This window comes from Colletotrichum jinshuiense, chromosome 9 (assembly GCF_051148585.1).
Source record: "Colletotrichum jinshuiense chromosome 9, complete sequence".
NCBI lineage: Eukaryota > Fungi > Ascomycota > Sordariomycetes > Glomerellales > Glomerellaceae > Colletotrichum > Colletotrichum jinshuiense.
In genome coordinates this window covers 3,898,553-3,912,633 of record NC_139316.1, presented here as the reverse complement: position 1 = coordinate 3,912,633, position 14,081 = coordinate 3,898,553, and the positions used below count along the sequence as shown (strand labels likewise).

General features: G+C 54.9%; 3 protein-coding genes across 3 annotated transcripts; 2 read left to right on the top strand and 1 right to left on the bottom strand.

The window, feature by feature from the left end:
• Window positions 1-2,066: 2,066 nt before the first annotated feature.
• EsH8_IX_001028 (flavin-containing monooxygenase) lies at window positions 2,067-4,060 on the top strand (the record flags this gene model as incomplete). The annotated part of the gene is made up of 3 exons (XM_083267364.1): window positions 2,067-2,688; window positions 2,763-3,871; window positions 3,926-4,060. 3 exons carry the CDS (start codon window positions 2,067-2,069, stop codon window positions 4,058-4,060), a joined length of 1,866 nt encoding a protein of 621 aa, XP_083130929.1.
• Window positions 4,061-5,187: 1,127 nt separating this feature from the next.
• On the top strand, window positions 5,188-5,808 carry EsH8_IX_001027 (uncharacterized protein; the record flags this gene model as incomplete). The annotated part of the gene is made up of 1 exon (XM_083267363.1): window positions 5,188-5,808. The coding sequence occupies one exon, from the start codon at window positions 5,188-5,190 to the stop codon at window positions 5,806-5,808; it is 621 nt and encodes a 206-aa protein (XP_083130928.1).
• Window positions 5,809-6,722: 914 nt separating this feature from the next.
• On the bottom strand, window positions 6,723-7,390 carry EsH8_IX_001026 (uncharacterized protein; the record flags this gene model as incomplete). Its single annotated transcript, XM_083267362.1, has 2 exons — window positions 6,723-7,022; window positions 7,346-7,390. 2 exons carry the CDS (start codon window positions 7,388-7,390, stop codon window positions 6,723-6,725), a joined length of 345 nt encoding a protein of 114 aa, XP_083130927.1.
• Window positions 7,391-14,081: the final 6,691 nt, after the last annotated feature.

Below are 14,081 nucleotides of genomic sequence, written 5' to 3'. Positions count from 1 at the left end.
TAAATGTTCGCATGTCGGAGATGTTGTCAGGCAGAGTGGCGATAGATGAGACTATTGCTGAAAGCTGCCCCCTTGGATTGCCTCGGGGCAATCCAAGCTTCTTATACTTGTCGCCACACTTCCTTCTAAATATCTCCAGCATAGATCCTTGCGCCCGCGCTGCTTGCTTCCCTGTAGACCCTTGATGTCGTCTTAGGTGCCTGACATCTCAACTGTTAGGTAATACACATATATACTCGTCGACTTATATGTTTCAAATTAGAAACTAAGAGAGCGAAGTTTATTTTTTGTTCATCTCTTCACTTTTCTTAAGAAGCCACGCAACCCCTCGGAGTGTCTGTGATGATGGAGCGATGTATGTAACTGGCTACTCAAGAGACGTGCCACGACTTATCATCCAATGTTGCGAGACCATGCCTTATAACCGTGGACGTCTACTAGTTTTCAGAAAACCTTTAGAAAATCTGCATTACTTGGCTTTGTGGGAACTACGTGCACGACAATCCTTGGCTATTGGACACCTTCATGCTCATCTCAACAACGTTGAAACATGTAAGTAGCATATGCAACAGATCAATTATCTGGTAGGCGGCTTTCATTGAAAGAAACTAGTTACGTAAACGACTATGTGAATTGGATAAACTTGAGTTATACCTGGTAAGTTGAACGGGTCTGTTGACAAATACTGGACTTCGTTGACATCACGAAAAGTACCGTTGTTGCCATCGATGCTCTGCAGGTGATGCCAGCCGGGTTTCCAACGCCGTAAACTTCCATAAAGTAGTAAGGGTAGGGTTTGAGCCCCTGACTCGGTTTCATTCATGCCGATCTGAAGTGAGTACTTCGTTTGCAAACTTGCCTACACATCCAAACTGGAAGACAACTGAAAGCCGGGCATGTTTTCAGCCAGAAAGAAGCGATTGATCTCTCGCACATTGATAATCATTTTATTTGCCAATACCCTAGGTCATGTGCCGCGCTTAGGACTACTGTCCAGTCCCATTCGGGGGGCGGGGTTAGCCATCTTTGACCGACTGGGTAAGCCGCCGATGGGACCATGCGACTGGTGAGCTGCCACTCTGGAACATAACTCGAGTTATCCGAACTCTTACGAATACGAACTCAAGATTCGGTATTGATGGTAGCTAGGCCCCAGTCGTCATAGGTGTCCTAATACGGGCAACTTCCGTAATTTGTAGGTGTGTGTTTTTGTTACAGCCCAATCATCGCCCAGCCCACTTTGGTCCCAGCGGTAAGATCACCCTATAGAAACACAAAGCGAAAAATGCCAAGCGCGATGGCACGAGCCGGAAAACATTCTCGGTCCGTAACGGTGCAGTTCTGCATCCAGTGAGCCTCGGAGATCTCGGCCCTGGGGAAATATCCCGTGTCAAAACCTAATCTTTTGAGCCCAGGAAAATTTACAGTTCATGTTGACCGCAACCAACCGGGAATCTGGCAGCTGGGCGTCTTGGGGAACCCTGCCACTTCCCTATGGTTTGCATCTTAACATCTTTACCCCTCTACCGGAGTGGATAGTGCATCCGTACATGCCGGCTGTCGAATAAATCCCCTAGTCCACAATGCGGGATGCTTGCAGTAAAACCACCCCACCCAAAAGCTTCATCGTAACCCTGATTCTTTAACCTTCCTGTAAGTAGATTGTTCTACCAGTATACACCCTAGCATCCAAGCAAGGATTTGCGGTCGTACAATGACGTGATTGGCGGGGTGTTGTCGATCTGAGCGAATTCACAAGCTCACATGCGGGGAGGATCTAATCTGATAATCTAATTCACCCATGAGCAACTGGGATATGACAGCAATAAACATTAGTAACCCCCCACCGCGCGAGTTCGCCCCAACTCGGTGCTCAAAGCCTGCTTCTGAGTGGACAGCTTAACCTTTTACAACGGCCCGGTGGGATGACATTGGGGACTTATGCTATCGGATGCTATCTGCCAGTCTTATGTATACCTTTGTAGCCCCAACAACGTCAGTGACATGTGCTGTTACTGATTTCCGAGCAACTTCCTTTGTGAACCTATTTGTTGTATTTTGAAACCATGGATGGCACCAAGCTTCCCGAGATTCCCGCCCTCGCTCTGCAGGATGGCGTCAAAAAAGAGGACGTCGACGCCGAGAAAGTTTCCACAGAGTGGCTGGCGAAGCTAGAGCAAAAGTTCAAGCAAAAGGCTTTCGGCGACCTCTCAGACCTCTTCATCGACAACTGCTGGTGGAGAGACATCGTTGCTCTCTCTTGGGACTTCACGAGCAAGCAAGGCCAGGAAGCCATCAGCAGGTACCTCGACTCCGCAGACCATGGGCTCAGCGAGCTCCAAACCTCCAAGATTGGCGGGCTAAAGCCGATACTTCTCGACTTTGGTGGCATGGTTTGGATCCAGTCCGGCTTCACCTTCAAGACTCCGCACGGCGAGGGCAAGGGGTTGTTGAAGCTGGGAAACGTCGGGGCGAATGAGTGGAAGGCATGGACCGTGTTTACGCAGCTTGAGAAGCTCAACTTCCAAAAGGAGGTGGAGGCGCAGAACGCTGCCTCAGTTCCAACCCAAACACGGCCTGCCACCAATGGTGTCAACGGTGTCAACGGCGTCAACGGCGTCAACGGTGTCAATGGCGACACCAACGCGAGAACAGAAGAGGACCTGCAGGTCTTGATCGTCGGCGCAGGTATGTCAATTGCAACCCACCGTCCTCATGTCTAAAGCCCCAATGGGCCAGGCCTGGTTGTTCTATGCTAACAGGAACAAAAGCCCAGGCTGGCTTGATGCTCGGCGCACGCCTCAAACACATGGGAATCAAAACCCTCCTAGTGGAAAGAAACGCCCGCCTGGGCGACTCGTGGAGGGAACGATACCAGAGCGTCACCCTCCACACACCGACATACACCGACCACTGGCCGTTCATGAAGATACCAGAGACCTGGCCTAGGTTCCTAACAGGAGAAAAGGTCGCCGAGTTTATGGAGCACTATGGGCAGCTCATGGGCCTTGATGTCGCATTCAACACGGAGGTTACGAACGCCACGTACGATGAGCAAGCGCGAAAGTACCGCGTTGAAGTTCGGACGCCAGAGGGCACGCGGACGATTTCCACTCGCCATTTGGTCTTGGCTACGGGTGTCTACGGCGACCAGCCGAAGATCCCGCAGTTCCCGGGACAAGAGTGTTTCAAGGGCCGGATCTACCACTCCAAACAGCACAAGACCGCCGCCGAGATCCCCGATGTGCGGAGCAAGAAGGTCGTGGTCGTTGGCTGCGCCACCAGTGGCCATGACATTTCCGCGGACTTCGTCACGCACGGTGCCAAAGAAGTGACGATGGTCCAGCGGCATCCGATATACTCCATCTCGCGGGCGTCGTGGGAGAATTTCATGCTGTCATTGTGGAATATGGAGGGGCTCAGCACGGAGGAGGCGGACATTGTGGGGAACGCGATTCCGCTGGCGCTGATTCGGACCATGAGCATCGGGTTGACGCAGATGATGGCCGAGCACGACAAAGTTGTTCACGACGGGCTCAAGAAGGCCGGTCTTGTGCTGAAGGAGGGCAAGGACGGGTACGGCCTGGCGGATTACCAGCTCATCAAGGGCGGCCAATACTACATTGACCAAGGAGCAAACCAGATGATCATCGACGGCAAGATCAAGATCCAGAGATGCGAAGAAGGCGTGAGGGAGTTCCAGGCTGACGGCCTGACACTTGCCAATGGCACGAAGCTGGAGGCGGACGTTGTCGTGCTCGCCACCGGGTTCGAAAACAACATCACGACTATTGGGAAACTGCTCGGGGCCGGTGTTGCGGGGAAGCTGGACAGGTTCGGAGGTCTTGATGACGAGCAAGAGCGCGCAGGCGTAAGTTTGACCGTATATTAACTGCAGTGGAATGAATACTAACGGCCAGTGTAGTGGTGGCGATCAACCGGCGTCCCCGGGTTCTGGTACATGACGGGAAGCTTCATGTACTGCCGACAATTCTCGCTGCCGCTAGCGCTGCAGATTGCGGCGGTTGAGAAGGGTCTCAACCAGTCTCATTACGAATGAAGCCGTAAACAGGGCAGGGAGCGGATTCCGGTCTAGTACACCAGGGAGCATGTGCGCATGGACAACACTTTCTGGTGGAGGGGGCAAAGCCGGGAAACTCGGTGCCCCGCCTGATCGTATGATCAAATGTCTTTTCTTTTTCTTTCAACATGTAAGGCTAGGCGTCTTTTTCAACAGCAAAGATACCCGAAAGGAATTTTGTAGCAGTCCCAAAAGAAACGCTACCCAGAGGAAAATGGCAGCAATATCAAAGACTTGGTTTCCAACATTCCATGTGACTGGTTCGGTCTCATCTTACACGCTGATAACCAAACCTGTCCGTCTCTGTCCATCTCGGCGTCGAGGAACCCTTCTTTTGCACTCATTGACCACAAAGTAGTAGCTGCTTGGATCTAGTAGGTGGAAATCTCGGCCATGTCCAAAGCCAGAACATACCTCGCCTAAGCAACTGGTTGGCAGTATATCCAATACACCCGCTCAACAACTTGACTGTGATGGTAACCATCTCAACAACCGCAAGTAGTCATTAGCGGACATACCAGTCACATAAACATTCAAGATACCATAACTATGCGGTCATGACCAACGCATTGTTTGCTTGTGGAATGTAGCGTCTCAGGTTTATCAATTTCCTCTGTGGGGTCAAGGGAAGGGTGAGGTACAAGCTGAGGAAAGGCGGGGGGGGTGGGTTGTGGTCTTCGGTGGACTGACTAACTGACTGCTGGGACAACCGAGCACACCCTCCCACTATCAGCACGTGATCTGCATCGCGCACTGACCCGATAAGCATAACCTACGGAGAAGTGTCCTCTAATCGTCTAGAAGGGTCCACCCAGGACCGTACAGCTGGCAATAAACCACCACCGCAACCACCATCACCACCACCAGACCCAACCTCTCCTCACACGGTCGCGGCCACCTTCACAACCCATTCACGACGAACAAGATACCCGAAGGCCACAACAAGAAACCTTTTAAACAAACCCGCGACAGATAACACACAGACACACACCTTACACGCCCACCTCGCGCGCAACAAGGACACAAAGAAAACCAAAACCACCACATTTCCACGGCCAATCCCCCCCCTCCTCTTCCCCCCCAAAAACCAACCCACCACCGCCAAAATGTCCGACCTCACCCACTTCGACCTCCTCCCCCTCCAAATAGACCCCCAGTCCAAGTCCATCACCTCCCCGGCCTCGACCTCGCGCGCCCTCGCCGCCGAGCTCGCCCAACTAAACGCCCTCCACCGCTCGCTGGTGACCTCGGACACCACCGGCCCCAACGGCGTGCCCCCGCCGCCCATGCCCGTGAACCCCAAGCGCTCCGCCAACGTCTCCAAGCTCCGCGACAGCGGCAACGCCGAGTTCCACAAGAAGAAGTACGCCGAGGCCATCAAGTTCTACACCCTCGGCCTCCAGATGGCCCTCACCCGCCCCCTCTGGGAGCCCTCGCAGCTCGTCCGCGAGGAGGTCTCCGGGCTGTTCGCCAACCGGGCGCAGGCGCACATGGCCCTCCAACAATGGGCCGAGGGCTCCGTCGACGCCGAGGCCAGCGTTGAGGCGCGTAAGGTCGGCAACGCGAAGGCGTGGTGGCGCCGTGGCAGGTGCCTGGTTGAGATGGGACGGCTCGAGGAGGCCAGGGAGTGGGTTGGCAAGGCCCTCGAGTACGAGGGCGAGGAGGGCGAGCTCGTTGCGCAGTACAAGGACATTGAGGCGCGTCTGGATGCCAAGGACAACGCTTGAGGCAGAAGATGATGCGAGGAAGCAATTTCGACATGAAAAGTCACAGACGGCCCAAGGCGCGCAGGCATCGAGGCAGCAGGGCTTGAGACAAGCGGCACTCCCTACGTTTGTCTTACTAGCACAGAAGAATACCCACACGAGAATCGCCAGGCGGGGGAGAAGAGTGGAGGAACCGAGTTATTAGAGACAGCAGCGGTGGATTGCCAACGACAGTTGCGACATTATGGATTAGCGGCCGCATTTAACTTGGATCTGCATAGCAGCAGCAGTAGTGCGATGGGAGGCTCTCTCGTATGGAGACAGCATTAGGCAGGCCAACCATGCATATATATCAGGTCTGTCGTCATGGGTGGGATCGGGTCTTTTTGGGTCTTTCGGCATTTCTAGTATACCACATGTACCAATACCTATAAACCCCAGTTCCGTAAAATAAAAAGGAGACCCCTATACCATGATCCGACGTCTCTGAAGGCAGTGCCTTGGAAAGAGAAGAAAACAGTGTAACGCAGCCGGAGCATCGTAGTAAGCCATTTAAACACTATGCGTGGGATGCCATCATTGCGTCGGCGCTCCGGTCATCCTCTGGATATCCCAACAGACCAAAAAAACCATTTCAGCTTGATTGTTCCCACGGCGGCCCAGTCCCATTCCTATTATTCCTCCTGTGTGGCTGCTATTCACAGGCACATCGACTGCTTTGTCGCGTCGTGGGCGTCGTGTGGCCGAGCTGTCCGTCAAGGGCGAGTGTCCGGAACAGACCAGAGGTTTGGCGTTTGTTCCCCTCGTCCAATTTTCGAGCTCACAATTGCCCGTGGCGGATTGTGGCTAGCTCTACCGTCTGCTTGCTTGTTTGGTGCGTTGAACTTGGCCTGCCATGGCCATTTTCGTGTGGGTGATGATTGCTCGACAGTATCCTACGCCGCCTGAGCAGGCTTCTCGGTCATTGTCTTGCCGCGCGGCCGCATGACGGCGTCCTGGCTGCTCATTCTCCGGTCCAACGCGCGCTCCAACTTGGCACCGAGGGCGAGCTTGCTCATGTTTGCGCTCTTCTCCTCGCTCAAGGTAACCCTCTGGGAGGCGAGGGCCTTGTTCTCCATGCGGTCGAGACCGGTCGCGATGTCGGTGATCTCGGCGTGGGCCGAGTCGGTGGTCTGGACAGTGTTGGCGAATGAGGGAGCCATGCTGTAGGTACTGTATCGCACGGAGGCTCGCGTCTGTGGAGGGGGGGTTTCTGTTAGAACGGCTGTCATTTTGGTGGTGATTGAGAGAGAGGAAGAGAAAATCGGAGAGACGGAGAGGAGAGAGGATTAGGGGGGTCCGAACAGGAGGTATAAGGATTTGACAGCAACGGGTAGCCCCCGGGCAAGATAGGACAAGTGGGTTTAGTTTGGGGCCGGGATTTGCGGCGTGCAAATGCAAAAGGTAAACGGCGTTGCAAGTGAGGCGGAGCACAGGAGAACAGACGTGGGACAGAGGGACGTAGGGCAAGTATCTCCAGAGGGGGGGAAAGGCAACTTCAGGAGACTGCAGGACGTACTGAGGGTGCCATGATGGGACGAGAAGAGTCGAGTGAGGTGGGCATTGTGTCTTTTGGCTTTTACGAGATCCCTGCGTAAAAAAGGTTTGTCGATGTGGCCGTCCAGTCTCGACTGTGGTTCGAGTTTCCACAGGCCGGGGCTTGCTTCACGACTGTCGGACCAGCAGCAGACAAGCGGGCAGGTCGATTGGGTCGGATTGAATTGGATTGGGACGACGGCGAGTTACGGCGGCGGCAGCGACAGCGGCAGCGGCAGCGATAGGGCTCTCGGTGGACGCGGACGTTCAACGCAAGGCAAGATTTTGTTCGTTCGCTTCGGGGGTATGAGAGTGGGCGGGGAGCGGGTGAGGCCACTGGAGAATCAGGGACTTGGAAACACGCAGGCGAGATTGAAGTTCGGGGAGACGATCGATGGGTCTGTACTGGGGAAGCGTCGTATCGTAGCCGTTGCGGTGACCCAGAACGGAGTGAGTGGTTGATTGATGACGGAGACTGGGAGTGAAGAGGAGAATGGAGGCGGACCAGGACCAGTTGAAAAGAAGAGCCGTGGCGAGGGAGCGGAAATAATATCAGGCAGTGGAGGACAGGACAGAGGCCGGGGAGGTGACGGAGGAGCTAGACTAGGTAGGCAAGACAGGGCAGGCGCTGGAGTGAGTGGTGCTGGCTGGCTGGTGGTCTGGTGCTGGTGCCGGTGCTGGTGCTGGTGCTGGACAAGAGTGGAAAGGAAGGCACGACACACTACACTACACGGCAAGGACAGGGGGTGAGAGGGGGTGGGGTGGTGGGGAGGGGGTACGTACATGGCGTTGCGAGTGAGCAGCAGCGAGTGAGAGTGAGGTGAGTTGCGAGGCAGGTGCAGGGCAGGTGTGAGGAGGGTGTGCGAGGCAGGTACGGACACATAGTGCTTACTGCGTACGGAGGAAATCGCACAGGGAAAGGCGGAAAAGGGAGCGAGTGCCTGTCTAGGAAAGGGCGACTTAATCTCAAACAGATCAGGAGAGCAGCCGCGAACGCGCCGGAGAAGGGAAAGGGAGACAGGGAGAGGGGCCACAAGACTGGACGAGGAAAGAAATAGAGTGGAGACAGTACCCGCAGGGGACATGGGACATGGGAAGAGGAAAGAGCGACTTGTACGGATACAGAGCATGCAGCAGCGAGAGAGCCTACTTTGCGCTTGGCTGGCTCGGCAGGAAGCACAGCAAACACACAAGCAGCAAGCAGAGGGAGCAGTAAGCAATGAGCAGCAGGCACGCATGAGCCATGTGCAGAACAAGGATCGGGACCGAGAGGGAGAGAGGGCAAAAAAGAGAGAGGAGAGAGACAGGGGCGGCAAGCCAAAGAGACCAGCAGGAAGGATACGGGTACCTAGAGCAGTGTACCGAGTACCTCAGTCAGAACGAGGGTGTCGGATGAAATGTCAGGGGCCGACATCCAATCCGTGGCGGCCTGGCCTGGTTTCTTTCTAGCATGTGTATCCGCACAAAAGCTCCGAACAACAGCGTTGAGACTGGAGAATGAATGGAGCAGGCACCGAGCCTCGGAGGTTCGAGCCTTGCTTGAGCCGCAAGCCAGCCCTGAGGTGAGGTTAGAGGCTGGGCTGGGGGTTAGAGGTTAGAGATTGGAGATTAGAGGCGCGAGGTGCTGCGAGGTGCGTCGACGATCCGACTACGGAACAACACAGGACAAGACATGACAAGACAACACAACACAACACAAGACTACGGACGTCTACGGAGTGGTCATGCAACTAACTAGATGCTATGCATGCTGCCTTGCCTGCTGCCTCCGAGACAGCGCCTAACTACCGGCCAGCCTTGGGCATTCTTGCTTCTCTCTCGCCTCCCTTCTCCCAAAACACCAGCAGAGCGGAGGGGCATCCGATGGTGCGGTATCCTCCGTAGCACTCGGACACGGGCCGCAGAGGAGTCAGAAACGACGGAAACACATGCCGGGCTAGGCCTGGGAGCAAGAGTCAAGGTAAATGAGATGGCCTCCACCCTCATGTCACCAAGGAAGGAAGGGGAAGGGGAAGGGGAAGAGAAAGAAAGAACGGCCGTCGCAATGCCCATCTGGCCCCCCTCCCCCTCGTTGCCAAACGGCTGCCCTGCACCTTACCTTGTCTTGTTGGCGGACCACTGTCGATTATCGGGCATTTTCAGAGAGGCATGTGCGGTAGCCGTAAATGTACGTATATACATTCGCAGGAATAGGTAGGATGGGCACCCAGAACGTACTTGCTACCGCGGTGCTGAGTCCACATACTACCTACATACCGTACCGTGCCTAGGTAGGTGCGGATACCCGCGTGCGGGTGCATACAGGGCAGATGCCAGAAACAGAAAAACATGAGCCCAGTGTACGTACCCTTTTGGTTTTGCCCATGTGTCCGTTCATCCACTGCCTACCACGCTGGAGTGCCATGTACCATGTACCATGCGCACCTCACTCACCTTCACCTCATCCGACGCATTTCTCCCGCGCTCCTTCTGTCTCGCTCTCTGGACATCTCACACGCTCAGTCTCTCACTCTCACACACAAGCCCTGGGCAGGTGGCAGCGTGGGAGCAGGCGCGACGGTGTGAGATCAGTGTGAGATCAGCCGGGTTCCTTCTCGCACCATGACACAAAGCTGCCAACCTAAAATGTTGCATTTTTTTCTTTCTTTCTCGCAATCTCCTCTCTCCATGCTACGGATACGGCAATAATCAGTCGCTCGCCGTCCCGACCCAACCCAACCCAACCCAACCCGAGTAGCCAAGGTCCCGGAGGCATACATACCATGGTACCAAGCCCAGCCCAGCCCCAGCCAGTCCCCGTGTAAGTCTCTCGTGGCGAGACCCTTGGCAGATGAGCTGCGTTCCTTCTTCACATCGCCCACGTCCCATGGCATACTGTGGTATATCCCGCTCAGATAAGACCCACGCCTGTCATTGGGATCCTGTCAATTGTCCCGAGTGAGTCGCTCACATCATTCACTGTCTGTCTGCATCTGCATCCTTTCCCGGCGGCTCCCGCCCCTCACCTCGCCGCCGCCGCCACGGACCACGATAGTCACTATCGCCTGCCCAACCGGCCGGATGCGTCGACCTGCAGTTCCAAAGCTGAAGAAACACCTGCACCAATCAAAGAAACGTGTCGGAATGCAGTCAGTCTCTCGGCTGCCGACAATCCCGCCGCCTTATCATGTTCGGCCGCCATGCCCTTCTTTCATCGCCAAGTCTGTTCTGTCGCCCATCCACCCGAGTGCCACACACTCCGTCCTTTTACTCCGTAGCCTAGCCCTTGAATTAGACGATGCACAGGGGGAGGCGGGCCCGCCGCCGCTCAGGCGAAAACGATCAACTACGGAAAATGAGGCACAGGGGTCTGGAAGGTCTGAAAGAAATCAGCCGGAGACGATCCCGCCACCCACTTGAGTCCATCACCACTCCGTTCATGCTATTCGAACTGCCGACGGCGGTCCAGCCAGCTCGTTTTAGCTGTCCACGGGACTTGTGGTCTGTTTCGAGCAAGCAAGACTTATCTCAACGGCCAATGATGCCCACAAGCCATGTCCACTCGTCACCACCACACAGACACTTGCCCAGCCATGCTATATACTATGTATATCGCCAGTTGCACGTGTCGCATGCATCAACGGAGCTTTGGCCTCTTCCAGGTCCTGCGCAGCTGCACCGATAGGCATGTCATCTAACGTACAGAGTAAGAGCATTCTGCTGCGGACTCGGTATTTCCTCCGCCTTGCCATGCACTCGCGCAGCCATGCTCACATACCGCTGCACGACGGAGCGGATTGCGAGATTCGAGCTCCCGACATCATCTTACATACGTCTTAACGCCCACCGACAGTGACAATGCCGTACCTGACAGCCCGTAGCCAAGACGTCTCTGTCTCGGTCCTCTGTCTCGGCCACTGTCAAACAGCCGGTGGCTTCTATTGCTGCAGTTTGTTTTGTCGTTTCAACCCAGCCATCGTCCCCTTGATGTTTTAAATCATTGTCGATCCTATAGCTCCAAGACCATGGGTGGCAGATTACCCATCCCTCCCCTTCTTTCTCCACCCTTGTCGAGTCGAAATATCAGGCATCGTGCCTAACGCCGTTGGCCCTTTGACCGACCCTTGGGGGCAACAACTTGGCTCGTCACCCAGCGTGATTTCGTCTGTCAAAATGACGCCCCCCTGAATCGTAGCCTGCCTCACTGGCGTCTCCTGTTCGAAAACGGGTAAAGATGTGGCAAATATTGCCGATTGATAGGGGGCTTGTCGATCGGTATCTGACGAGAAGAGCAAGCCTCTGGCAATCCTCTCGTTACCTCATGCTTCTCGACCAGTCCGCGGGCCGGGGGACGGTAGGCAATTCAGTCTCTCGAAATCACACACACGCACTCATTCATGGCTTCCGTCTCAGGTGGTGGTCCACGTTTTTGTTTCTGTTTCCACCGTAGCCCCCTCACACCACCGACACCACTAAAACTCGACTCCTCAGACCACTTTCAATGCGACTCTGGCTTACCTGAGGAGCGCCATTGGCTGCTCCCCCTCCCATCACTCGCGCTTTTCCCTTCTGTGTGTACACTAATACGTCTAGTGTACCTGGATCCTGCATGCGCCGCACGTGGCATACACACCCATTCCCGGCCGCTAGGCATCACCTGTGGCCCATGGGCCACAAGGGGGCGCTCACAACAGACGGCACAGTCCTATCGGCAACCATGGCCAACCACAACGCAGGTTGAATGGCCATTTGCCTGCCGTGTAAATTAACTTTGACATATCTTGGCTTTCCACGCAGCACCATCATGGATTCCCCCCTCAACGAATTGTCGCCATCGCTAGTACGTGTTTCCATGAGTCGGGCACTGGACTGCCGTTGGCCGGGGGGTTGCTCAAGCTCAGCAACGGGGCAGTCACTTGCGTCTTCCTCTGTCTATTCCGCCGCAAATCTCTCAGTTGCTCGGTCTCCCATCGACGGACAGGAATCTGGGGCGTAATCCACGGTTCTTACGCTGGCCTGGTCTGTCGGAACTTCCCATTTTTTTTGGGTTTCGTTATGCATTTTAACCTCAATCATGCTCGCTTCTGGACGTGCCCGCCGCGTTCTGCGCCCTATTTGGCTTCCTCCACGGAGTGTCACGATTCTTACGTACAAACGGTACCGATCGCTGGGTACAAAACAAGCACAACAGGTCCCGAGTCATGCGTCGGCTGAGCTTGCAGTTGCCCCAATGCCAAACTGGAGAGCACACGCGTGCCATGTATGGCCGCCCACTTACACGCGGTCCGAGTCCGCCTGTGCCCACCTCTTCCACGTGGGTTTCCCGTTATTTGGGAACGGACGCCTGAGAGCCCCAATCAGCTTCAACATTCGGGTCGGGGGGAAACTGCACGGGTGGTACAAACACTCCAGGTATCCAGCAGACCGTTCAGTTGTATGCCGACTTATCGACAGGCTTGATGTTCTACGCAGCCATGGGTGACAAAAGATCGGCGGGCCGGCATTTCTTCTCCTCTGGATGACACCAGTCATGCTCACAAACTCAGTGCCGCGGCGACCGCCAGGCGTCAGTCAGTCAAGCCTTTTAAACTTGTCGTGTTGTTTTGTCGAGTATCATCGCTCCAAAGCACACTGGCCACGAGGGTGGCCCCGCTCCCAACAGGTTCCCAGCCGCATGTCAGCCCGTGTTTGCTTGCAACGCTGTGTCGTATCTGGTGGATCAGGTTTGTTAGTTCGAAACCGCGCCAGCTGCATTCGCATGCAAACCTCGTCTAACTTTGTCCCATCAAGCCGTGGCGCCAACCACAATGGGGGATATCAAAGCCTTGAAGGGACAGATCACAGGCCGAGTTACTCCAACCCTGGAGCGATTAGGGGTGGTGATGGCCGGCGGTCAATGAGGTGCCCATACACATCTCGAGTCGTTCAAGTTTGCCACCCCGGCTGTTTGCTGCCGATCTTTTGTATGAACTCAACATTAACGAGCAGCAAATCCGAGTTAACCGGTGTCTGCCTTCCGCACAATGCACCGCAACGTGTCGCCAAGGTTGCGCATGGGCCAGCTCTTTGGTGCGCCATGTCACGTTAGCTGCCGTTCGAAGGGAAGGAAAACTCGGATGCCGTCTTCATTGAAGACGATTGGCGTAGTTGGATAACGCCGCTCGGTGTGAGCATGCGGACCTAGATATTTGAGAAGCCAGGTCATCAGGGTTCAAGGAACCAACGTACGTGGCAAAGCAACAGCTAAATTATGTGGGATGCAACTCGAAGCGTCAGCCGCCCACCGGGCTATGACAGAAGCGAGGTTGGACGCGGGTCCCCTGGGTAAAATGTTCGCAGCGTGGAATTGGCGCTCAGAATGTCCCAACCGAGATGGATTAAGTTGGGCATGTTCGTCAGCTGTCGAAACTCTGATTTCTCTGAAAGCCGGATGATGGGTGGTTTTGGTCCGGGAAACAACTTATCCCACCCGATGCCCGGCCGCTTGGCCCCCTTTGCCCGTGAAGGGACCTAATTCCAAAGTAGAAAGGAGACTATTAAGATAAAATCAAACCGTTATAATATTCGGACTCGGAGGAAGGTCGCTGGTGAAGGCTTTGAGGTTACTATACGTATGTGTTGAACCTCTCTGACTTATCGGGGTTATGTACAGCGAGTGTCAACTTGAATGATGCTCGAAGAAGCAAGCAACAAACTCTGGATAGAGTAGTAAAGCGCTACCGAATTCCAAACAGAGCCAA